Genomic DNA, 18,375 nt, shown 5'->3' with positions numbered 1-18,375 from the left:
TCGCCATGTTGGCCAGGCTGGTCTTGAACTCCTGATCCCAGGTGATCCGCCCACCTCAGCCTCCCAAAGTGCTGGGATTACAGGCCTGAGCCACTGTACCCAGCTCTGTTGTCATGTATCTTAATTCCACATTTTAATCCCCACAGGGCATTAATTTCTTATTGTAATAAGTAGTGAATTTTTTTTACATTTGCCCACACATTTACCTTTTACAGTGCTCCTTATTATTTTCTGCATTGCATTGCTTTTATCTGGAACCATTTTCTGTGTACCCAAAGAACTTGCTTAGTATTTATTTTATTATGTCCACTGGCAATAAATTATCTTAGGTTTTATTAGAAAATATCTTTATTACGTCTTAATTTTTAAAGGGTACAAAATTTTGTCTTTATTTTTGTGGAGAATAGAATTCTGAGTTGGCAGTTATTTTCTCTTAGCAAATATCCCCTCCTTGTCTTCTGGCTTTCATTATTTCCATTGAGTAGTAGTTTGTCACTTATATTGTAACTCCTTCAGAGATATTGTTTTAGAGGTATTTTTTCCCTTTAGCTGCTTTTGGATTTTTTTTTAACAGATTACTGTGGTGTGCCTAATTTTCTATTGCAGTGCAATGTAAAAATCCCAACTATATTGTGGTGTAGTTTTGTAGTGTGGTGGATATTGTGTTGTCATCTGCTTGAAGTATTTAGGAAGTTGTTTTTTGTTTTTTTGTTTTTTTAAAGACAGGGTCTTGCTTGGATGCCCAGGTTGGAGTGCAGTGGCATGATTTCAGCTCACGGCAGCCTCACCCTCCTGGGCTCAAGTGATCCTCCCACCTCAGCCTCCCAAGTAGCTTGGACCACAGGTGCACACCACCACACCCAGTGAACTTTTGTATTTTTTTAGAGATGGGGGTCTCCCTGTGTTGCCCAGGATGGTCTTGAACTCCTAGCCTCAAGTAGTTTTCCCTCCTTGGCTTCCCAAATTGTTGAGATTACAGGCCTGAGTCACTAGGCTCAGCTAGGAATTTTTTTAAATCTTGGGTTTGATGTCTTTTGTCAGTTTGGGAAAATTCTGGTTACTATATCTTCAGATAGTGTTTGTTTCTCATTTTTGTTCTTTTCTCTGTGTGAGTTACACATATGTTAGACACTTTAACATTGTCCCATGTATCTTTTATGTTCTTTTCTGTTTTTTTTTTTTTTTTTTTTTTTTTGAGACAGAGTGTGGCTCTGTTTTCCAGGCTGGGGTGCAGTGGCACAATCTCAGCTCACTGCAAACTCCACTTCCCGGGCTCAAGCACCACCACACCCGGCTACTTTTGTGTGTGTGTATTTTTAGTAGAGACAGGGTTTCACCATGCTGGCCATGCTGGTCTCAAACTTGTGGAGTTTGAGTTCAAAGCTGTCTGCCCGCCTTGGCCTCCTGAAGTGTTGGGATTACAGGCGTGAGCCACCGTGCTCAGCCTATCTATTGTTCTTTTTTATTCCTTTCAACCTTGATATCTTCTTCAAATCCACGTCTCTATTCACTAGTCTTCTCTTGTGCTAAGTCTAAGCTGTTGTTAAAGCTGTCCGTTAGATTTTTCATTTTCATTTTAATATTTATAGATAATATACATAGTATATATTATATATATATTATATATATATATATATATTTTTTTTTTTTTTTTTGAGACAGAGTCTTGCTCTGCGACCCAGGCTGGAGTGCAGTGGTGCCATCTTGGCTCACTGTGGCCTCTGCCTCCTGAGGTTCAAGTGATACTCCTGCCTCAGCCTCCTGAGTAGCTGGGATTATAGGTGCACACCACCATGCCTGGCTAATTTTTTGTATGTTTAGTAGAGATGGGGTTTTGCCATGTTGCCCAGGCTGGGCTCAAACTCCTGAGCTCAGGTGATCTACCCACCTCAGCCTCCCAGAGTGCTGGGATTACAGGCGTGAGCCACTGTGCCCAGCCTATAAATTCACATTTTCAAAGGGCATTAAGGGAATTATTAATTAAACTGGTATATTATTCTGATAAGATACAAATATTTTTTAGTTCTAGAGGAGAAATTATGTTCTTCCCGTTTTTTTGTTTTTGTTTTTTTTTTTGAGACAGAGTTCCCCTCTTATAGCCCAGGCTGGAATGCAATGGCGTAATCTTGGCTCACTGCAACCTCCGCCTCTCCTGGGTTCGAGTGATTCTCCTGCCTCAGCTTCCCGAGTAGCTGGAATTACAGGCATGTGGCACTACACCCAGCTAATTTTTTGTATTTTTAGTAGAGATGGGGTTTCACCACGTTTGCCAGGCTGGTCTCGAACTCCTGACCTCAGGCGATCTGCCCACCTCGGCCTCCCAAAGTGCTGGGATTACAGGTGTGAGCCACTGTGCCCAGCCCTCCTCTTCTTGTTGAATAGAATTTTCCACTGAGATACAGAGTCAGAGCATTGATAAAAAAAATACAAGCCAGCTTAAGTTCCACCTCTTGTTTCTGGGATCTCTTGGGGAGGAACCAGTTGGTGTTATTTCCTCTGAGAGCTGCTTCTTCCAAAGCAGGTATAGCACTTCCTACAGGAGGTCCCAGAAGGTTGCAGCACAGGCGGGGTCAAATCCTGACTCTGGAGTTCGAGACCAGCCTGGCTAACATGATGAAACCGTCTCTACAAAAAATACAAAAATTAGCAGGGCATGGTGGTGCATACCTGTAATCCCAGCTACTTGGGAGGCCGAGGCAGGAGAATCGCTTGAATCCAGGAGGCGGAGGTTGCAGTGAGCCAAGATTGTGCCACTGCACTCCAGCCTGGGTGACAGAGTGAGACTTCATCTCCAAACAAACAAACAAAATCCTGACTTCCCTGACTGTCCTGGTAAGACATCCTCCAGAACCTCTATATCAAGGAGTCAGCTGGTGTTACCCTGATACACAGGTGCTGGGCATTCTGATCTCATGAAGGCCAACTTAGCCTAAAGGGGTCAGCTTCCCAGGTTTATCAGTGATAGCTATATATTTGTATATTTGTGGCTTGAACACCTCAAACAGAAGTATCCACCCAAGTACCTACCCAATCCTTTTAAAATGTACTTAAAAGCCTGTTACACAATTTCATTTAAAATGAAATGTCAATCCTTAATTCAAATTCCTGTAGTATTATTACATGGCACCCAATTACTTATTTTTCTGTTCTGTAGGCTTTGCCTATTCTATGTGACTATCTGGTGACCAAAGAAAGCCATTAGAAATGGACTTTTCTAAGGGAATATGTGTGGGCAAAGAGAAAGAAGACTTTTTTTTCTCACTCTGTTGCCCAGGCTGGAGTGCAGTGGCATGATATTGGCTCACCTCAACCTCCACCTCCCAGGTTCAAGAGGTTCTCCTGCCTCAGCCTCCCGAGTAGCTGGGGTTACAGGCACGTGCCACCACACCCAGCTAATTTTTGTATTTTTAGTACGACAGAGTTTTACCATGTTGGCCAGGCTGGTCTCAAACTCCCGACCTCAGGTGATCTGCCTGCCTTGGCCTCCCAAAGTGCTGGATTGACAGGCGTGAGCCACTGCGCACAGCCTGATTTCATTTTTATACTCAAAGATAACTTGGAGTATTAGGTTTTATAAAATGTTCTGGGCCACTTTAAATATAATTGAGTGCTTTCTCAAGTTTTGATAACCTTCAAAATAATTTTTGGAGTGGGTCTTTGATTACTTTTTCTTTTTCTTTCTTTCTTTTCTTTGTTTTTTTTGAGATGGAGCCTCACTCTGTCACCCAGGCTATAGTGCAGCGGCGTGATCTCGGCTCATTGCAACCTCTGCCTCCTGGGTTCAAGTGATTTCCTGCCCCAGCCTCCCGAGTAACTGGGACTATAGGCGCCTTCCAGCACACCTGGCTAATTTTTGTAGTTTTTGTAGAGACGAGGTTTCACCATATTGGCCAGGCTGGTCTCGAACTCCTGACCTCAAGCAATCCACCCTCCTTGGCCTCCCAAAGTGCTGGGATTACAGACGTGAGCCATTGCGCCCAGCCTTGAATACTTTTTCTATACTTTGTTAGTAATTAGCCTTGGTTGTCATAGTAGTCCCTTATAATTTTCAAAATATTCTGTTTTGTTAGTTATTTACATGTGTCAAGAACTATATTATTTCTACAACTTCACCCTACTTGCAAGCTGACAAGTTAGCTTGCCGTAGTGTCATGGATGCTGGCAGGAAACACATGCTCTCAGTCAAAGACAAAGGATTTGATTGCTCTCAGCACAGCCAGCAGTTCCTCCTTGCCTGCAAGTCACATGAGGCTGATAAGGATGGGTCTAGATAGTTCCTGAGCATGCAGTGAGCTGCCTTATAGAAAAGGAACACTGAGCTTAAAGAACCCAAATCATTCATCGTGGGCAATAAGTGTACGTAGCCTTAGCTTGGAAGGAGACATTACCTTTATTATCCTGAACAAGCAAGCGAACCTGCCTATTGATCCAGACAGAGACGTTATCTCTACCTTGCAAGGCTGTTTGTTATAGTATAGAAACATTCTTGAAAAGATATCCCAGAACAAAGGTAGGTAGTGCTTCTGCCAACAAGATGTACAAAAAAAGTGAGAGCGGCTGGGCGCAGTGGCTCACGCCTGTAATCCCAGCACTTTGGGAGGCTGAGGCAGGTGGATCACGAGGTCAATAGATCAAGACCATCCTGGCCAACATGGTGAAACCCCGTTTCCACTAAAAATACAAAAAATTAGCTGGGCATGGTAGCAAACGCCTGTAGTCCCACCTACTCAGGAGGCTGAGGCAGGAGGATCACTTGAACCTGGGAGGCAGAGGTTGCAGTGAGCTGAGACTGCGCCACACTACACTCCAGCCTGGCGACAGAGCAAGACTCTGTCTCAAAAAAAAAAAAGTGAGAGCTCTATGGGGAGTTGTCACTGAATAGCTAGTGGCCATTTTTTATTTTGTTTGAATGCTTTCCTTTTTCTCTTATTATCTTAGCTAATGGTTATGTTCCACTATTGTTTTTGTTTTTCTTTTTTGTTTTTGTTTTTTTGTTTTTTGTTTTTTTGTTTTGTTTTTGTTTTTGTTTTCCAAACAACCTGGGTTTTTTGTTTGTTTGTTTTGAGACAGGTTGTCGCTCTGTCACCCAGGCAGTGGCGTAATCATGGCTCATTGCAATGTCCGCCTCCCGGGCTCAGACAATCCTCTTTCCCTCAGTCTTTCGAGTAGCTGGGACTATAAGCAAGCACCACCATGCCTGGCTAATTTTTTGTAGAGATAGGGTTTTGCCATGTTGCCCAGACTGGTCTTGAACTCCTGGGCTCAAGCAATCCTCCAGCCTCAGCCTCCCAAAGTGCTGGGTTTACAGGCATGAGTCATCGTGCCTGGCCAACCTGGATTTTTTATATGTCTTTCATTTCTGTTATCTAATTAATGAAATTCTGCTTTCATTTTAATCTATTTCTTCATTCTTTATTCCTCAGTATACTTTGTTGTTCTTTTTCTAACTTTTGTGTGGGATACTCATATATTTTCCTTCATTTCTATTGCTCTAAGAATTTAAATGTATCTGTAAAATTTCTTCTGAGATCTGTAGCTATATTTCATAGGTTCTCTATAATGTAGTATTTTTCAATATTACTGTTCTATATTTAGGAAAGAGTTTTAAAATCTGAAGTGAAGATGTCTTTTGGTTTCATGATTTTGTTTTTTCCTATTTTGTCTTGCAGTGATAACAAACTATTCTTTGGGTCATTTCACCAGTTTTACACATTTATACTGTAGTCACAGAAAAAAATTCTCCTCCTTTCCTATACCATCTCAACCCATGTCTTTGCTTACTTCATTCAGCATTTTCGATTTTCTTCATGAAAGTACCCCATCTGGATCATGATCTTCGAGCCCACATCCAACATAGCCTTTATTTTTACTCTGTTGCATTCAGGTGACCCCAGATGCCCTTCCATTTTTGATAGTCATTCTGCTGTACTTGACATTTACCATGACTTTTTGCTCAGGATTTCATAAGCCTTTCAATGTTAGCATGATTGAAAAAAAATACTTTAGTTGCGTTGGCTACATGGGAATGGATAGGACCACACATGGGGAGGATATGAAGGAACAAAAGTTTTGTTTTGTTTGAGATGGAGTTTCACTCTTGTTGCTCACGCTGGAGTGCAATGGCACAATCTTGGCTCACCCCAACCTCCGCCTCCCCGATTCAAGCAATTTTCCTGCCTCAGCCTCCCGAGTAGCTAAGATTACAGGCATTTGCCAAAACGCTCAGCTAATTTTGTATTTTTAGTAGAGACGGGGTTTCTCTCCAAGTGGGTCAGGCTGTTCTCGAACTCCCGACCTCAGGTGATCTGCCCCCTCGGCCTCCCAAAGTGCTGGGATTATAGGTGTGAACCACAGTGCCCGGCCAACAAAAGTTTGAGTAAGTGTAGCATTGATAAGTCATAGTATAAATTCTAGCAGATATAAGTAAATCATTATAATATGGTGTAAAGTAGCAGTCCCTACCTTTTTGATACCAGGGACCGGTTTTGTGGAAGACAATGTTTCCATGGACTGGGGCGGGAGAAGATGGTACGTGGTTTTGGGATGAAACTGTTCCACCTCAGATAATCAGGCAGTAGATTCTCATAAGGAGTGTGCAACCTAGATCCCTCGCATACACAGTTCACAATAAGGTTCACGCTCCTATGAGAATCTAGTCACCACTGATCTGACAGGAGGCCGAGCTCAGGCGGTCATGCTCGTTCACCTGCTGCTCACCTTCTGCTGTGCAGCCCGGTTCCCAACAGACCATGGACTGGTCTGTGGCCTGGGGGTTGGGGACCTCTGGTATAAAGATTAGAGGCAGATATACCTATTAATTAATGATTGTATAAGTATGAGAATTAAACTGGTAATATCTATTATGTATTTGGGATTTGCTAATTAATGGTGATAATAGAGATTGTTTCTGCCCTGGGGGTAGTTCAAGGATAACACTTAACTAACAGACTAACTAAACTAACAATAATATGAGAAAATGAATAAACATATGATTCAAAAATTGGAGAAAGTGTTATAAATATGAAAAAGAATGTGCATGGCCAGGCGCAGTGTCTCACACTGTAATCTCAGCACTTTGGGAGGCCGAGGCGGGCAGATCATCTGAGGTCAGGAGTTCAAGACCAGCCTGGCCAACATGGTGAAACCCCGTCTCTACTAAAAATACAGAAAAATTAGCCGAGCCTGGTGATGGGTGCCTGTAATCCCAGCTACTGGGGAGGTTGAGGCAGGAGAATTACTTGAACCCAGGAGGCAGAGGTTGCAGTGAGCTGAGATTGTGCCACTGCACTCCAGCCTGGGCAACAAGAAACTCCATCTCAAAAAAACAAAGAAAAGAGAAAGAGTGTGCTAAGATAGAGTGTGGTTTGACTGTCTCCTCCAAAACTCATGTTGAAACTTAATCCCCAATGGGTGGGATCTATGAGGGGTGAATGGGTCACAAGGGCTTTCATGGCTTCATGGATTAATGAGTTATTATGGGAGTGGGACACATGGCTTCGTAAGAAGCAAAAGAGACACCTGAGCTAGCACACTCAGCCCCCATTACCCATGGATGGTCTGTGCGCTGCCTTGGGACTCGGCAGGGTTGTCACCAGCAAGAAGGCCCTCACCAGATGCAGTCCCTCAACTCTGGAGTTCTCAGCCCCCATAATTGTTAAGAAATAAACTCCTTAATCTGTCAGAGTACAGTAGAAATAATAATAATACATTCCTTTTCTTTATAAATTATCCATTTTCAGATACTTCGTTATAAGCAACAGAAAATGGAGTAAGACAAGCGTAAAGTGCATAGACTTAAATAGGGCCAGGAGGACTAGCCTTTGTGAAGAAGTGATTTTGATTTGAGGCTGAGAATGAAAACCAGCCAACCATGCAGTGTCAGAGGATTCCTCAAAGAAGGAGCAGCCTTTGAAGAGTCCTATTTATTTGGAACAGTTGTGGGGCATTTTGTGCGTTGAAAGAGGCCAGTATGCTATGAACAGAGAGAATAAATGGGAGAAGAGATTTGTTGACAAGCAGCAGCTTTATTATTTATGCTCAGGTATTTATATTTTATTCTAATGGTAAAGAGATAGCATTGAAAACATTTAAACAGAGAGACTCAAATATTGATCAGCATCCCAATAATTTCTTGAAGAATATAAACAAGAACAAAACAATTACTTTCCCAGGACTTTGTCCTGTAAATGGTTTCAGTCAGTTAAAAACACCTCTGCATAGTTTAAACAAATCTCTAGGTGATTCTTATCCACACTTAAAACAGGGCTTCACTGATTTGACTTGCTTTCCTAATCACCAGCCCTGCCTGCACTCCTGGACTCTTTATTTGCTGTGTTTCCCTTTTTCAAAATGATGAGAGTGCAATCTGTCCCATGGTACACATTAGCAGAATAGTGACAAAAGAATTGTGTATAATGTAGAAGATGATTGGCTCATGAGTAATTTTCCTAGTCCAGTGGAGCTAGCTTAGTGGAGGTATATTTATAATGTTCAGTAGGAAAGACAAAGGCCTTCTACATGATGCTTTATTATCAGGAGCCCTTTCACCCCTGTTTTAAGAAAATTAATAATAAATGTCTGCACCCAGGGCTCCCTCCCCAGAGGAATGTACCATCAACCTTGCACGGCCTCTTATCTAAAGACGCTGCACTTTACCTTACTCCCACCTTAATGATGTCCTCACTGGCTCTGGGCTTTATTTTCATGTACAGTGTCTCAGGACCTGAAGTCTAGCATTGTCTCTTTATTTTTGTGCATTTTAATACACATGAAGTGGATTTTAGCCATGCTGAGCTGTCTTTTGGTTTATCCCTTTAGATGTCAACTATTTTATTTGTTAGTGTTCTACTGATTAAAGATGCATAGAATTGGCTGGGCATGGTGGCTCACACCTGTAATCCCAGCACTTTGGAAGGCTGAGGCGGGCGGATCACCTGAGGTCAGGAGTTTCAGACCAGTCTGGCCGACATGGTGAAACCCTGTCTGTACTAAAAATACACACAAAAATATTAGCCGGGCTTGGGGGTGTGTGCCTGTAATCCCAGCTCCTAGGAGGGCTGAGGCAGGAGAATTGCTTGAACCCAGGAGGCAGAGGTTGCAGTGAGCCGAGATTGTGCCACTGCACTCCAGCCTGGGTGACAGAGCAAGACTGTGTCTCAAAAAAAAAAAAAAAAAAAAAAGGCATAGAATGAAGTGGTCCTCGCCAGGCGCAGTGGCTCACTCCTGTAATCCCAGCACTTTGGGAGGCCGAGGCGGGTGGATCACGAGGTCAGGAGATCGATACCATCCTGGCTAACACGGTGAAACCCCGTCCCTACTAAAAAATACAAAAAAAAATTAGCCGGGCGTGGTGGCAGGTGCCGGTAGTCCCAGCTACTTGGGAGGCTGAGGCAGGAGAATGGCGTGAACCCGGGAGGCGGAGCTTTCAGTGAGCCGGGATCGCATTACTGCACTCCAGCCTGGGCAACAGAGCGAGACTCCATCTCCAAAAAAAAAAAAAAAAAAAAAAAAATTAAGTGGTCCTGCTCCGGGCCTATTTTTCTTCTGAACACAGTAATTTTTAGTGTGTACTTTTGTAGAAGATAAGGTTTTTTAGGTACACATATATAAGATTGTGGCAGAAATGTCTATGTTTGAGATCTGTCTAATCCATTCAACTTGTAACAGGCATTATTTTAGGTGCCTTTTCTCTATAGAAGTGGTTTTTTTGTTTGTTTGTTTTTTCTTTCTGGAACAGGAAAACAGTATGTATTTGCTTTCTTGTTTTCTTTCAGATTTGGAGTCCAGATACAGGACCAATACTTTATCTCCAGAAAAGGACATTTATGAAATATATTCATTTCAGTGGGATATAATGGAAAGAATTAAAAGCTATAGCCTTCAGGGTTCCATTTTTAGGAATGATTGGGAATGCAAAAGCAAGATTGAGGGGGAAAAGGAACAACAAGAGGGATATTTTGGGCAAGTGAAAATTACCTCTGAAAAAATGACCACTTACAAAAGGCACAATTTTCTTACTGAGTATCAGATCGTTCATAATGGAGAAAAGGTGTATGAGTGTAAGGAGTGTAGGAAGACCTTTATTCGTCGCTCAACACTTAGTCAACACCTGAGAATTCATACTGGTGAGAAACCTTATAAGTGTAAGGAATGTGGGCAGGCCTTTAGACAGCGTGCACATCTTATTCGACATCACAAACTTCACACCGGTGAGAAACCCTATGAATGTAAGGAGTGTGGGAAGGCCTTTACAGTGCTCCAAGAACTTACTCAACATCAGAGACTTCATACGGGTGAAAAACCCTATGAATGTAAGGAATGTGGAAAGGCCTTTAGAGTACATCAGCAACTGGCTCGACATCAGAGAATTCACACTGGTGAGAAACCCTATGAATGTAAGGACTGTGGAAAGACCTTTAGACAGTGTACACACCTTACACGCCATCAGAGACTTCATACTGCTGAAAAGCTCTATGAATGTAAGGAATGTGGGAAAGCCTTCGTATGTGGTCCAGACCTTAGAGTACATCAGAAAATTCATTTTGGTGAGAAACCCTATGAATGTAAGGAATGTGGAAAGGCTTTTAGAATATGCCAACAACTTACTGTTCATCAGAGTATTCATACTGGTGAGAAACCCTACGAATGTAAGGAATGTGGGAAGACTTTTAGATTAAGACAACAACTAGTCCGCCATCAGAGAATACATACTCGTGAGAAACCCTATGAATGTATGGAATGTTGGAAGACCTTTAGTAGTTACTCACAGCTTATTTCACACCAGAGCATTCATATTGGTGAGAGACCCTATGAATGTGAAGAGTGTGGAAAGGCCTTTAGACTGCTCTCACAACTTACTCAGCATCAAAGTATTCACACTGGTGAGAAACCTTATGAATGTAAGGAATGTAGAAAACCTTTTAGACTGCTCTCACAACTTACCCAACATCAGAGTATTCACACTGGTGAGAAACCTTATGAATGTAAGGAATGTGGTAAGGCTTTTAGACTTTATTCATTTCTTACTCAACACCAGAGAATTCATACTGGTGAGAAGCCCTACAAGTGTAAGGAGTGTAAGAAGGCCTTTAGACAGCATTCGCACCTTACTCAGCATCAGAAGATTCATAATGGAATTTAATAGAAGAAAGCCTTCAAATGTATATGATGTTACAGAACATCAGAAAATTCATTTTTGAGAAAATGTGTTTCATGCTCAATTCCAAGCATAATAAATTTTATATTAGAGAAAGAATATGTTGATTTAAAAGCTTTCCAACACCATTTAAACATGGTTTATCTTCAGCAAATTCCTATGAGAGAATAATGTAATGAATGTAGGAAAATCTTTAGCCTTATCTGTCATTATCTCCCTTTCTCCACTTGATTACCAGTTTGATTTATTGGACAAGATACTAAGCTTCTGTGCCTCATTTTGCTGACTTGTAAAATGGTAATAATAGTACTTATATGTATTAGTTATTTATTGCTGCGTAATAAATTACCACAGACTTAGTAGCATAAAATAACATACAATTATATCTTATAATTTGGATCAGGAGTATAGGCATGACTTAGTTGGGTCCTCTGCTTCAGGGTCTCTTGCAAGGCTACAGATTTCAGCCAGGGCTGAGGTCTCATCTGAAGGCTCAACTGGGGAAGGATCCACATCCAGACTAACATAGTTGTTACCCAATGTATTTCCGTGAGGCCTGTTGCATTGAGATTCTCAGTTTCTAGCTGGCTGTTGGCTGAACGCTGACTGCAGTTCCTGGCCACAATAGCCTCATCAACATGGCTGCTTGCTTCATCAAGGCATGCAAGCCAAAAGGGAGGAGAGTCTGCTAGCAAGATGGAAGTTACCATCTTGTGTAATCTAATCATGGAAGTAACATTCCCTCACCTTCTACTGGTAGAAGTAAGTTACTAGGATAGTCCACACTCAAGAGAACAGGATGATACAAGAGTGTGAATAAGTCCTGGAGACAGGACCACTGGGGGGCCTGTTTAGAGTCAGCCTGCCACACTGTGGAATAGGATTGTTGCAAGGAGTAAGTAGTTAATACTTGGAGGAATCACAGTCATATAGCATGTATTCTGTAAATATTATCTGTAATTGTTATTATTGTCATTAGTATTAGTGAATTCACATAAAAGGAAGATCTGTAGACATAATAAATGTAGAAATGCCTCCTGTCACCTCTCAGAAATTATTAAACATAATTTATTCTAGGTAAAATTTAGATTGTAGTGAATGTAGGAAGTTCTTCAGCACTTGAGCTGCATTAGAAATTTCATGCCAAAAATCAATTTCATGAATGTGAGGTCACTAGTAATACAGCTGTTGAAGAATTAGAGGGAAATAGGAAATGATTTTCCCATAATTCCAGAAAGCAAAAGGCTTACAATCCCTGTTGTCTGACCACAGTTTAAAATTAATTAGAAACTATCAAAAATGTGGCTTAAAAGAAATTAACCACCTAGGAATTTAATATTGTTGTGTATATTTATGTGTGTGTATAAAACTCCTGTGGGAAAGAAACAAAACATCATTCTATAAGTCAGTATACTTTGGGATGCTCAAAATGCCATATCTTCAACCAGTAGGAGTTGTTTCAAGTTGAGTTTTTGATGTGATCCCACCAATAATTTGATAGTTTACTTGATTGTGGCTGCATAATTTGGTAACCTATGAAAGATGCTAGAGCACCAATGTATAATTTTTTTGAGACAGGGTGTCACTTTGTCCCCCAGGCTGGAGTGCAGTGGTACAAGCACAGTTCACTGTACCCTGTTCCTCCTGGGCTCAAGTGATTCTCCCACCTAAATTTTTTTTTTTTTTTTTTTCTAGAGAAAGGGTCTCACTATTTTGCCCAGGCTGGTCTTGAACTTCTGGGCTCAAGTGATCCTCCCTCCTTGGCCTCCAAAGGTGCTGGGGTTACAGGTATGAGCCACCACACCCAGCCCAACTCATTATTCTTGAAATCAATAAATCAGAGGAAAAATTGTCATTTAGTTTCCTTTTCCCATGTGAACCAAATTTCAGGGTCACCAGAAGTTCATCAAATTCAAATGAATTTGGCCTGGCACAGGGGTCACACCTGTAATCCCAGCACTTTGGGAGGACAAGGTGGGTGGATCACTTGAGGCCAGGAGTTTGAGACCAACCTGGTTAAAATGGTGAAACCCTGTCTGTACTAAAAATACAAAATTTAGCCAGGCATGGTGGCACACACCTGTAGTCCCAGGCTGAGGTGGGAGGATCACTTGAACCCAAGAGGCAGAGTTTTCAGTGAGCTGAGATCGTGCCACTGCACTCCAGCCTGGGTGACAGAGTGAGACCCTGTCTCAAAAAAAAAATTTGTTTTTTGAATGGGTTTTTCTTTTTTGAAGAAGTCTAATAAATCTAGAAGGAATTATAGGATTAGAAAAATCACCATTTTCTAGACCTTAATGGAATAATGGGTCCAGAAAACATGATCTTCAATGGGTACTACAACTAATAGGTGAAATATTTTATAGCGAGATTTTTATGGTGGATCTATCAAGCTGGCCACCTCTGAACCCTTTGATCTGTTTTAACCTTAATAAAAATGGGTCTATCAGACAACACACTTCCTGACGTAATGCAATAGGAAGTCCACACCACCATCTACAAAGCCTTATTGCTGGAATAATGAACTGAAAGCAGACAGGGACTAGATGAACAGTATATGGTCATCCCTTGGTATCCATGGGGAATTGGTTCCAGGATCCTCCACTGATGGTAAAATCTGAGGATGCTCAAGTCCCTTGTATAAAATGGCATAGTATGTATTTGCATATTACCTACTCACATCTTCCTGTATACTTTAAATTATCTTTAGATCACTTATACCTAACACAATGTAAATACTATGTAAATAGTTGTTATACTGTATTTTTCAATTTGCATTATTTTTATTGTATTTTATTTTTATTGTTTTTTTTGAGTATTTTCTATTTGAGATTGGTTGAATCTGCACATATGGAGGGCTGGCTATAAAGGGCACCACAAGGAAGAAGCCAAACAGATCCAGGATGTGTGAAATTCTACAGAGCAAATTACCTGATTTCTTCAACTAACAGGTAGCATGAAAATACAAGGGGAAGGGCAACCATTAACAGATTAAAAGAGACTTAAAGAGACATATCAACTAAATTCAGTATGTTGGCATTACTTGGACCTGGTTTGAACAAAACATAAAAAGCCATTTTGGAGACAGTGAGGGAAGTGTGGGCATGGACTAAATATTAAATGATATTTACATATATTAATTTGGTTAGGGATTATGTCAGTGTGATTACAAAAAATAAAAGATTGTATGATATGAGATACATACTATGAAATGAAGATAGACACATTTGGATTAAAATATTCTAGCAAAAGAAAAACAATTGGCAAAGAGAGCTGGAAACTAAATTGGCAACATGTTGATAATTTAAGTGGAGTGGTTTGTTCATGGAGACTTATTGTTCTAATATTTCTACTTTTGTATGTGTTTGAAATTTCAATAATAAAATGTTTAAAATCAAAACCAAAATTATAGACTATGTAGAAATGAATGACAGTGAGATGCCTGCGCATCTAACCTTGTCAGATATAATCAAAGTTCTGTTCAGTGACAAATTAATGCCCTGTAATGTGGTAAGGAAATCTTATTTGTGGATACAGTCTTCATCTTCTTCACTTACCCACAGCAGCAACACCAGGCCTGTCACACAGATGAATGTGTTGAGGGAATGAATAAGTATTTCCGTCAAGAAAAAGGAAACAACAAAATAAAACCAATCCAAGTAAAGAACAGCCAAGTGGCCAGGTGTGGTGGCTCATGCCTGTAATCCCAGCACTTTGGGAGGCCATGGCAGGTGGATCACCTGAGGTCGGGATTTTGAGACCAGCCTGACCAACACTGAGAAACCCCATCTCTACTAAAGATACAAAATTAGCCGGGCATGGTGGTGCATGCCTGTAATCCCAGCTACTTGGGAGGCTAAGGCAGGAGAATCACTTGAATCCAGGAGGCGGAGCTTGTGGTGAGTTGAGATCGCGCCACTGCACTCCAGCCTGGGTAACAGAGCAAGAGTCTGTCAAAAAAAAAAAAAAAAAAAAAAGGAACAGCCAAGTAACAGTAGAAAGTAGAAATTAAGAGAATGGAGAATATTAGACTTGATTCAGTGTTAATAGTGATTAGATTTTGGCAGTTATAATCAAGGAAGAGAAAATGAAAGATAATACATTTAGAGTGTTAATGATGATAAAAGAGACACAACTCTAGATTATATCAAGCAGATTTTTAAAATTATAAGGCAAAACTAGGCCGGGCACAGTGGCTCACACCTGCAGCCCCAGCACTTTGGGAGGCCGAGGTGGGTGGATCACTTGAAGTCAGGAGTTTGAGACCAGCGTGACCAACATAGCAAAACCCCATCTCTACTAAAAATACAAAAATTAGCCTGTCATGGTGGCGGGCACCTGTAATCTAAGCTACTGGGGAGCCTGAGGCAGGAGAATTGCTTGAACCCAGGAGGCAGAGGTTGCGGTGAACCAAGATCACGCCACTGCACTCCAGCCTGGGTGACAGAGTGAGAACCTGTCTCAAAAATAATAAACATAATATGGTAAAACTATACATGCACACATGCACAAACATGTATATTCATTCCAGTACAAGTGAAAATGTAGGATTACATTTTTCCCCCAAAAGGAATATGTTTTACAATTAACTCACTGTATAACCCAAATAGATTAACAAAAAGTGTGTGTGTGTGTGTGTGTGTGTGTGTGTGAACTCCCTGTTTAAAAAATCTGATACTTATAAAAACTTTAAGGAATAGATAATCCTAAAGATTTTACCAATTAATTCTGCAAGGTAAAATAATCCTAATAAAAATTAGATGAAGATAGCTTCCGAAAGCAAATTCTAAACCACCTTCATTATGAAGATTCTGTTTTTCACAATTCTAAATAGTTTATTTAGAATTTATTACAAAATCTATCTTTGCTAATAGGTCAGTGTTTCTTTTCCCAAGCACCAAATACCTCCAGAAAGCCTGTGTTTGACCCCTAAATTCAACATTCTCCAGAAGTTTGCTTCAAGGAATACTAATTCTCGATGGTATTTGAAAAAAAGATTTCTTGGGAAAATAGGCAAATGAAGCAAAACATAAAACATCTACTTTTGGCCAGGCACGGTGGCTCACGCCTGTAATCCCAACACTTTGGGAGGCCAAGGCGAGCAGATCACTTGAGGTCAGGAGTTTGAGACCAGCCTGGCCAACATGGTGAAACCCTGTCTCTACTAAAAATACAAAATTAGCTGGGCGTGGTGGCTTGCACCTGTAATCCCAGCTACTTGGGAGGCTGAGGCAGGAGAATTGCTTGAACCCAGGAAATGGAGATTGCAGTGAGCCGAGATTTTGCCATTGCACTCCAACCTGGGCAACAAGAGTGAAACTCAGTCTCAAAAAAAATAAAATAAAATAAAAATCTACTTTTGAGGAATTCAAAGTATACATGATCAGTTTGTCAAAGATTTAGTAAAGACATTTTTATTTAACTGAGTGTATCTCAAATTTATTGTGGAATTCTCAGTCCGAATATCTGGAATAGGAACAGCTTTGTTAGATGCTACCACAACCACAATGAATGTCTTCAAGGGTGTAATTTTAGATATGGTGAGTGGTTGTGTTGGGGGCGGCGTAAGTCAGGGCAATTTTTTGCAGCTCACATCATGCTCTGAAAGTAGCTACCTGCTTTAATGGATGGTTAGTGCTTTTCTATAGAATGGAAAAGATTCCAGCCCGATCCTTGATATGTTTGTATTAAACATGCTTATATATTATATTAAACAATGATTAAGGACATAAATGAGTTTCTGTGGTAATAAAGATGCTATATTGAATATCATTTTGTGTATTTTCTAATTTCCTTAAAGAGTCAAGAATCTAAGGTATTACCTAGAAATGAAATTGTTCGTTATAGGCTGTATACGCTTTCAGCTTCACTGCTTATTGCCAAATTGTGGCTCCACCATTGTTCCAGTTTTGAATCCCTTTGATCATTGAATATCAGTGTTCATATTTCCCTACCTCTGCTATAAGTTTCAATATTTATTACACTGGGCCAGGCATGGTGGCTCACACCTATAATCCCAGCACTTTGGAAGGCCAAGGCAGAGGATTGCTTGAGCCCAGAAGTACGAGACCAGGCTGGGCAACATGGCAAAACTCCGTTTCTACAGAAAATACAAAAATTGGTTGGGTGCGGTGTCATGTGCCTGTGGTCTCAGCTACTTGGGAGGCGGAGGTGGACGGATCACTTGAGTCTGGGAAGTCAAGGCTGCAGTAAGCTGTGATCATGCCACTGCACTCCAGCCTGAGTGTTGGAGTGAGACCCGGTTTCAAAAAAAAAAAAAAATTATTACCTTGATTACAAGTGAGTCAAGCATCTGTTCATATGCGTTTATTGGCCAATCGTGTTTACTGTGCTTTTTAATGATGCCTTTGCTGTATTTTTTTTTGCATTCTCATTTATTGATTTTTCAGGATTCTTAAAATAGTTTAGTATCGGTCGGGTGCGGTGGCTCACGCCTGTAATCCCAGCACTTTGAGAGGCCAAGGCAGGTGGATCACCTGAGGTCAGGAGTTCAAGACCAGCCTGGCCAGCATGGTGAAACCCCATCTCTACTAAAAATACAAAAATTAGCTGGGCGTGGTGGTGCTCACCTGTAATCCCAGCTACTCGGGAGGCTGAGGCAGGAGAATCTCTTGAACCCAGGAGGCAGAGGTTGCAGTGAGCCGAGATCGCGCCACTGCACTCCAGCCTGCGTGACAGAATGAGACTCCGTCTCAAAAAAAAATTTTTTTTTTTCAGGTATTGATCATTTTAGGTATTAAACATTTATAACCTGACCTCAAGTTATCTGCCCGCCTCGACCTCCCAAAGTGCTGGGATTATAGGCATAAGCCACCAATTCTGGCCTCTTTTTCTCTCCAATTCTGAAGCTTCACCACAAAGCAGTCAGAAACCAGGGACAGTAAGCCAGGAAATGAGGAAAAGAACTGAAAAGGCAGAAGCCATCCATATTTTATTTCCTCCTCTGCCATCTTACCACAATCCTTCCCCTTCCCCCACAGCATGGCTGAACTAAGGGAGAGCAGAACCCTCATCTGTAAAAAATGCTTAAGGTTTCTTTTTCTTTCTTTTTCTTTCCCTCCCTCCCTCCCTCCCTCCCTTCCTTTTCTTCTGTGGGGAAAAGAGAGATCAGACTGTTACTGTGTCTATGTAGAAAGAAGTAGACATAAGAGATTCCATTTTGTTCTGTACTAAGAAAAATTCTTCTGCCTTGAGATGCT

At 41.1% G+C, this 18,375-nt stretch overlaps 1 protein-coding gene across 4 annotated transcripts in view; it reads left to right on the top strand.

The window, feature by feature from the left end:
- Nucleotides 1-16,922, top strand: part of ZFP14 (ZFP14 zinc finger protein) — a 45,436-nt gene extending 28,514 nt beyond the window's left edge. For all 4 annotated transcript variants that reach the window (XM_004060599.5, XM_019014338.4, XM_063701279.1 and 1 more), the window contains one exon: nucleotides 9,774-16,922. In XM_004060599.5, coding sequence (XP_004060647.1) covers nucleotides 9,774-11,140 — 1,367 coding nt within the window. In that variant the 3' untranslated portion in view covers nucleotides 11,141-16,922. The remainder of the gene's footprint in view (nucleotides 1-9,773) is intronic.
- Nucleotides 16,923-18,375: the final 1,453 nt, after the last annotated feature.

The sequence above is a fragment of the Gorilla gorilla genome, chromosome 20, assembly GCF_029281585.2.
Source record: "Gorilla gorilla gorilla isolate KB3781 chromosome 20, NHGRI_mGorGor1-v2.1_pri, whole genome shotgun sequence".
Taxonomy (NCBI): Eukaryota; Metazoa; Chordata; class Mammalia; order Primates; family Hominidae; genus Gorilla; species Gorilla gorilla.
The sequence above is the reverse complement of the archived record's forward strand: the minus strand, read 5'-3'. Positions and strand labels throughout refer to the sequence as shown.